General features: G+C 43.5%; 1 protein-coding gene across 1 annotated transcript; it reads right to left on the bottom strand.

Annotated features, from left to right (window-relative positions):
- Positions 1-4,493: 4,493 nt before the first annotated feature.
- Positions 4,494-5,531, bottom strand: sox1a (SRY-box transcription factor 1a; the record flags this gene model as incomplete). Its single annotated transcript, XM_080038250.1, has 1 exon — positions 4,494-5,531. The coding sequence occupies one exon, from the start codon at positions 5,529-5,531 to the stop codon at positions 4,494-4,496; it is 1,038 nt and encodes a 345-aa protein (XP_079894376.1).
- Positions 5,532-8,211: the final 2,680 nt, after the last annotated feature.

Here is an 8,211-nt window from a genome sequence, read left to right as displayed (position 1 = left end):
AGGCTTCATGTTGGGCTTTAGAGATTTGTAATGCCTCAAAATCAAATTAAAAGTTGATTCAACATTTTCCACCAGCATAGCATATTTGTAGAGAAAGCTTAGAAACATTAAGACCATGCTAAAATGTACAGAAACTAGAATGATGAAATGTATTGGCTGGTAAACATTTCTTGTGGAGGGTGGGGTTATGCCTGCGGGTGGGGGAAATGGTCCTCGCTAAAATCCTGGCTACAGCCCTGATTGGTAGTCCCCTTCTCCCTTTATTCAGTGATGGACAGTGAGGCCACTCAGTATGCTACACCGGGTACACCCCCCACCACCCCAAAACTTCCATCTTTTTCAAACTTATCCTTCCCTTTCTCCTCCTGCCTCCCAAAACTCCCCGGTTCCTGTGGAGTGGCTGGTTTTTGTGTGGCCTCAGCACTGTCCCCATGTTTTTATCACTCCTCTGACGGGTTACCCCGGTCCCCCTCGCACCTGCGCCGCTCCCAGGTCCCTACAGGAATGCACTGGGGCTTGTAATCGCCTTTGTGGGGGCCATTGAGTTGTACCATGGCTGACTGAAACTTCCCAACCTCACAGCGCGCTGGCCGCTGAATGGGGCTCAGCGTGGGGCGGCTCTCCAAACCACGGCCACTGCCAAATTCCTACAGTGGCGCTCCACAATCACTCCCACACAGGCCCCGATATACCGCCAGGCAGGAGGGACAGGGTGGGGAGGGGGGCACTACATTTAACTCTAAACAAGATGACCACTTTTATGCTTATACAGCCACTCAGGATGACACACACATTGATTGTGGGGGCTTGTCACTTTTTGATAAGATGTCGAGATTGATTTGGGGGTAACAAATGCATCAACCAAATACATATCTATTTTTTCATATTGATATCTCACCTCTTGTCAAAAAGTTCCAGTGCAGATGCTATTCCAAGAACGGAGAAATCTGAAAAATAAAAAAATAAAAAAAACGTTTGAATGCTGGACAAAGTTTGAAAAATAAAGCAATTTCTCATAACTTTCAGGACATTTGTGCTGCGTTTCGGTGCATTAGGTCTGTGTTGCCGGCATATAGCGTATGGGTAGCTGTGGGTAGATAGAGCAGCACTGCAGGATTAAGAGGCAGCAAGATTGTTAAACATGTCAACGTGTAATTGCACGATAAGGCCCTTCCGAGGAATTCATTGGCCCAGTTGCTTTCTCTATTCCGCGCTAATCTCGCCCGGCACATTCGCTCTGTGCAATCTGTCTCCATAATCTTCTGTGACAGAGCGGGCGAAGAGAGCAAGCAGCTTGGTAATTTTTTTGGGGGAAAAGAGGGGGAGACGAGGAGAAAATATGCAGAGGCGTGATAAAGTGACGCTAATTATCCCCATTTAGGACAGGGAGTGCAAGGGATCGGGGCTTTACGAGCAACCGAGTGTGCGCCGGAGCTGATGGCCTCCTAGCACGGAATATATCGGTGGCTACAAGATAAGAGTATCGCACGGTGGAGAGATTTATTGGCCGGTCAGCTAAACACAGGCGCGCGCACAAACAGAAGCACGCACGCACACACACACACACACACACACACACACACACACACACACACACACACACACACACACACACACACACACACACACACACACGCTCAGCCAACCGTCGCTGTCACATAGCCTGTATACGTTGCACCCTACTCTTACCCCTCTTCCACCTCAAGGTGTAATTTATTCGGGTTAAATTTGCCAGAACGCTCCTCTTTTAGCCTGGCGATGCGCCGTGACGCGCTCCGCCTCTCCGGGCTTTCACTGTTAATCCGCATCTCTTCACATCAACAGATAAGATAGAACCATATTCAAAAACACACACGAGGAGGCCATACGCTGAGAGATGTCTCCATAGATTCAGTATCTTTTGGGTTTTGGAATTTTAAACTCCTTATTCCCAGACATTGTTCGTCTGTTTTTTTTTTGTCTGCGCAGCCAAACGTCACACGCTTTACTTTGAGGCCTAACAGGTTTAATTGACATACCATGCAAGTCTTCATCAGTGTGAAAAAGGCCATTTAACTATGTATTTGAGATTAATTGATTTCTCAAAATGCCTAAATAGGCATAAACTCCCCTCATGTATGTGTATGGCTATTAGCCTGTATCTACATATGAGGCCTAAAGGCGAAAAAAAAAATCTCACACGTCAAAATCAGCTGTGGCCTGTCAAATAATGGTGACATCTTTGGACACAATTTTCAATATTTAAGAAATTAAATGGGCATCGTTTTTATGCACGTCTGATCCACATTAAATGGTGTGTGTTTTTTAAGTATATCGAAACTCCCAGTCTCCAAAGATCAAACATATACAGCTGTGAGGTTCTGATGAGTCATCAATAAACCCTTGTCATGAGTGTGTGATTAACCCGTCGGGAGTTTTTAGGCCATGCAGTGCAACAGTTAGGCTGGACGGTTTGGTATGGTGAGGTGTGCATTCAATCTTGAAATATCTCTACTTTATGCTGAGTGCATTTTATATTTTTTAGTGGCATGAAGATTTTCTTCCTCTTGCAACGACAGGCGGTTTTTGCCCCAGTGCACGCTTGGTGTAGTGTTGACATCATATGTGAGTAATGGACAGAAATTACTTTTTGACCTCATCAAAGCATACTAAAATGATGATGTCACCATTTAGTGCGGATCAAATACCAGTTGTTACGAATGTTTATCAAACTGGAATTATGATCTTTGAACACTGTTCAATTAGATAGCAAGATGACGCATTTAAACAAATTAAATTAAATGCCAGAACGACAGATAAACTGCACGATGAAATAAAACGCAATCTCCCGAGAGCAGTGGCTATAGTAAATGAACCAATTTAGTTGAGAGATCACTGAAAACCGAGTCTTTATTGTATAGATTATTTTTAAATCAACCATCCTTTATTATGACTGTTTACTTTCTGTGTAAAACACAAGCATTGACATGATATGACAAACTCTAATGAAATTCACAAAATATTTCTCTGGACATCAAAAAACATTAATCTATTTTGATGACTTCGTCATAACCATGTACTATTTGGATCAGCCTTAAATATTGTTTGAAATATAGCAAATTAGTTGCATAGCATTTTGACCGGTTGTTCGATATTTGTTGAGCACTTCGTCATTTAAAATCCCATGTGATCTGATCAAGAAACGGAAGTCTGACACAACTTCTCAATTTGTTACAAAAATAACTAAAAATTACTTCCTGGACAATAAAATCAATATAAATGGGTTAAAGGGGGAACAAATGATAATTGTTTCAATCAAATGTTTTGTTAAATTGTCACAGTCACACCTCACGAGTCGTCACAAAGGGGAAATTAATTTAGTTTATGGCATAAAAAGTCTTAAACCAGTTAATGAATTAGGTATTTTCCTCAATAACACACACCAACAGGTGGTTTGTCAAATTAGGCCTTATATAGAATCATGAATCATATTCTTATGAAAGGAAAAAGGTGGGCGATCAACTTGGCCTGGCTTAGATATTCAAAATTACACTTGGAGATATTTGGCCTGAACGTCACTGAAATATTAAGCAAAATATTACAATTAGCCTGCATGAAATATTAAAATAAAATTACCATTCTTCCAAAATGGTTTTCCCAATGAGCCTACACGGACGGCAGCTTTTACGCACGATTACGCTTAATTAGAGAACAATTAGGCTATTTAAAAGCTCGTGGGATCTGTGTCCAGCAGCGGTGTCAAACTATAAACAGGTGGCTATTTTTTTTCTCGAGGGGACGCTTGATGACATTCTCGTGTCCTTAGGTGTGAAAACACTCCTGTGAGAACATTGAAATAATCAATCTAAGACCGTTGTCTTAAGAATCAAAGCAAGATCTTGTGAAATTTATTCAATTCTTCTTCATTGCAATAGCAGGGCTTTTCATTTACAGAAAAGCACTTAAATTACAACAGCGGTTGCCCGTCATCCTTTGAAATATTAAAATTATTCACAATTTACAATAATTAGTGTTACAATAAAAAGAGATGATTTCCAAGAATTAAGACACAGGCTTCTGCAAATAAAGACAACTGTTTAAAGAGGTTGAGTTTTCCCATATCTTTTAAAGCACTTTCTTAAGATTATGACACGTTATCTCATTTTTCAATAACTTATAAGAACCCCTACCCCCACATTCCCAAAAAATATGAGACAATTGAACCAAATAACCCCATTTGAACCTGCGTAACCCTCAACTAAGACGGTGAAGTAATGGACAAAAAGATGATAGCACAATAACCAATTTCTCAGCATCATATTCGTTAAATAATTCCACTGGTGGCTATTCATAAAAAAAAAGCCGAGATGAATATGCTAATTACCCATCATTTACAATATCATAAACATTCTGTACAAAATGCAGGTAGTTCTCGGGACCGGGGGTTATTAAGAAAAGAGGTAAATATTTGGTTATGTGTTCGTTTGCAGTTTTCAAATTAATTCTGTGGAGTTCTAAATGTGTGTTAGAGGGACCGTCCCGTTCACTCCAGCCGTGGCGCTTTGGTAATGCTGCGGCAAGGCATGGAGTCTACTTTGCATTGACGGGTCCCCCGGCTCTCCGGTCGGTAAATACATGCTTATCATCTCTCTCAAGTCTCCGGGGCAAGGACCCCGTGAGTGTGTGCTGCTGACGGGAGGGCTTACACTCGGCTCTGACTTCACCAGCGACCCTAACGTCCCCATGGCGGCCGAGGAGGAGACGCCGGAGCCCTGGTGCTGTGTGTAGCTGATCCCGCCGTAGCCGGATGGAGAAGCGTTCATGTAGCTCTGAGAGTTCGAGATGGGGCTGTACTGCAGGGCTGACATGTCGTAGCGGTGCATGGGCTGCGGGTGTTGTGAGTGGTGGTGGTGTGAGTGGTGGTGGTGGTGGTGCCCGCCGCTGCCCGGGTGCTGGCTGTAGGCGAGCTGAGCCTCCTGCATCATCGCTGCGGCTGCTGCGGCCGCCGCCACCTGCCCAGAGTACGCACCGTTTGCCCAGCCGTTCATGTGCGCGTAGCCGGAGCCGGCGGAGCCTCCGTGACCCACGGGGCTCTCTAACCTCTGCCCAACCCCGGATGAACTCATCCCGACCCCCAGGCCGACTCCACCGCCTCCACCGGGCCCAGAAAGCAGTCCACCGGCGAGGGAATATTTGTCCTTTTTCAGCAGAGTCTTGGTCTTCCGTCTGGGCCGGTACTTGTAATCCGGATGCTCCTTCATGTGCATGGCTCTCAACCGTTTCGCCTCGTCGATGAAAGGGCGCTTCTCGCTCTCTGACATCACCTTCCACTCGGCGCCGAGCCGTTTGCTGATCTCAGAGTTGTGCATTTTGGGATTCTCCTGTGCCATCTTCCTCCGCTGCCCACGGGACCACACCATGAACGCGTTCATCGGTCTTTTAACCCGCTCTTGGTTCGCTTTGGACCCGCCATTCGGCCCCGTTTGCCCCGTGGTCGTGTTCGTTTGGGGGCCGGGGGAATGGAGGTCGGTTTCCATCATCATGCTATACATTCACCCACTTTAAAAGTTCGCCACCAACAGAGAAAAAAAGTATATTTGAAGATAGTTGAAGAGCGCACAAGATCGGGTGCGCACAAGATGAGTGAGTTACAGAGTGTGTATTCTAACCCAACATGAATCAAATACGAGACGAAAATTATTCCGAAAGGGGATGTTAAATGTTCTCCAACCAGTATTTTGCCTCGTCTTCGCCTGTGATGGTTCACATCCACTGTGATAGTATGCGCATTGGAGCCACTTTCCCTGTCGGAGTTGAGAAGTTAGTTAAAGCGGCGGCCATATGATGCGCACTGACAGCGGTTAAATGAGCCACAAGCGGCCAATGAGGCTCTAGCAGCAGAATGATTTGCATGGCGTTTGGTCAGGTGACTAAAGGACCATAGGGGAAGAACACACCGGAGGAGGAGGAGAAGAGGGAGGAGGCATAAGGGAGGGTCAATCCCACAAATAGCACCAGGCATTTGAAATTTCCAAACACGCTCTCAGAGACTTCAGCTAAACAAATATAACTAAGATTAGTTAGCAATTATGCAGCGGCCAAAAGGTGGGTGCAGTCTGTGATTAGAAGGAGTCAATCGTATTGACATATTTTTGGAGAAGAAAATCAAAAATGTTTTAGTTGCGGTGGCCCATAGAGCTAAAATATCAAGCCCTTTTTATTTCGCGGACCTTCCGGGAAAGTTTGGGTTAAATGAGATATCTACTTTCTCTTTATATTTGTGATTGAAGGTCAAACAATTCCTCCTATCTTTAATTCACTGTGAGTCCTGGAAGTCAACTGTAGTTTTACGCACTGGAATTACAGTCTACCCAATTCAGTCTCCAAGGACTTGATCAACCAGCTCCTCAAAATCCATTTTTCAGACCACCTCTCTATTTCTCTGTGTCTCTTACCCTCTCAGTCTCTCCCTCTCTTTGCGTCTCCCTCGAGGTATGTAATTAAGGTATGTAATAATAGTAGCTGTTAGAGAGAGAAATTACTGACACTCAATGAAGAAGACATTGTGAAAGACATTTGGTAAATAAAAAAAAAGGTTGATCTTAGTGGAGAAGTCCCCGAGGATGGATAGCCATAATGAGACGAAATTGCCGGGGTAAAGCGCCGTTATCGCCGTCTGCTGGTGATGGTGAATAAGCCCCGGTCCTGCCTGCGTGCATGTGCAGATAAAGTTGGCACATGTAAACTGCTTTGCTGTTGTCATGTTATGGTCGATTTTTTTAAAATTATTATTTAGTATTATTATTATTTTTATTTTTCAACCTAACCCGTGCAAAAACCCTGAGAGGGAAGGGGTCTATGTGTCTTCGAGTCCGCGTAAATCCAGATTTTACAGATGACCTCCCCTGAAAAGCCCAATCAACCTCTAATTGAAAGGGAAAACGAAATACCACTTCCCGCGGCGAGACTAACGATTTAATCATTCCACCGTCCTTCGCTGGTTTATTTTATTTTAATTGGAGCTTAGCTTGATGTGTAGGGCCCGAAGGAGCGGGATCACTCGGAAGGATCCATGCGCTTCCATGCGTCTTTGGTAATACGGGTTAACGGGACATCACAATGGTCAATAAACGCTATATGTAAGTGGTCCATGCAGGCCATGTGTCCTAAGGCCCGAGGAGGATCGCTATGTATAACGATGAGACCCGGAGAATGTAATATAGGAAATTAAATAAAAACTGAATGCTTACACTGGCTCAATCTTGATACCAACATTATTAAATGACAATTCATTAAATATATTTGGTCAAATTGTTCTTATTTTATTTAGAAAGATAAGGATAAAAATGTGATTGAGCAAATCAAATGTGATTCCAATAATATTAAGCAATATTATTTGGATTTTGACACATTTGAACATTCAAAATTTAACACAAAAATCTACAGACTTCTAAGCTTTTTCTAAATATAATGCCTAAATGTTTTATCTTAATGTGTCTTAATTCAAACAGACGTCAAAGAAATCCACAATAGTATCGTTAAGTTGCCTACAACAATCAATGATATTAAAATAATATTAATAAAAACGCTCTTGACGCGATGTAGATTAAAGAATGGATCGGGAATAATCCCGAAATTATTTATTATGATGTTTATTATTAGCATTATTAATATTATTTGTGCTCGTCATTGTTGAGTGGCTTTAGGATTGTAGAGGATTAGCCTCTGCAGTGACACTGGGACCCCGGTGGCCCCTGTTTACTCTCTCTTGTCATCCCCCATCAGTCACTCCCTCTTTTAACAAACCTCTTTTCAAACCTCCTCGCTGCTTTGTGCGCGGCCTCTGCAACAGGATGCGCGCTCTGCAATGATGGTGCACGAATGGGGGGGGGGGGGGGGGGCGGGGGGGCAAGGGTCAAAGCAGTTATCCAACGTCCCCCCATATACCCCCACACCACCTACCCTACCACCCATAAATGAATAAATATATAAGAAATTAAATAAATATATTAGAAAAAGGGATTATGTATAAATGCAAAGTCTCACAAGTTCTGCACGATCGGGCGTCATCGTGGCTTTTATTCTCAGCAAACTCTTTGGACAGTGGCCTAACCCTCGCTCACAGGAATGTAAAAGAAAAGAAAAAAAATAGGACCGATTGTATCTGGGTAACCCCCTTTAATCCGTGGTCTTTTCTCCTAAAGCAGTAAACCTAAGCCAAAGCGACAATTT

This window comes from Ammodytes marinus (assembly GCF_949987685.1).
Source record: "Ammodytes marinus genome assembly, chromosome: 12".
Classification (NCBI taxonomy): domain Eukaryota; kingdom Metazoa; phylum Chordata; class Actinopteri; order Uranoscopiformes; family Ammodytidae; genus Ammodytes; species Ammodytes marinus.
This window is presented reverse-complemented; position numbering and strand designations above follow the sequence as displayed.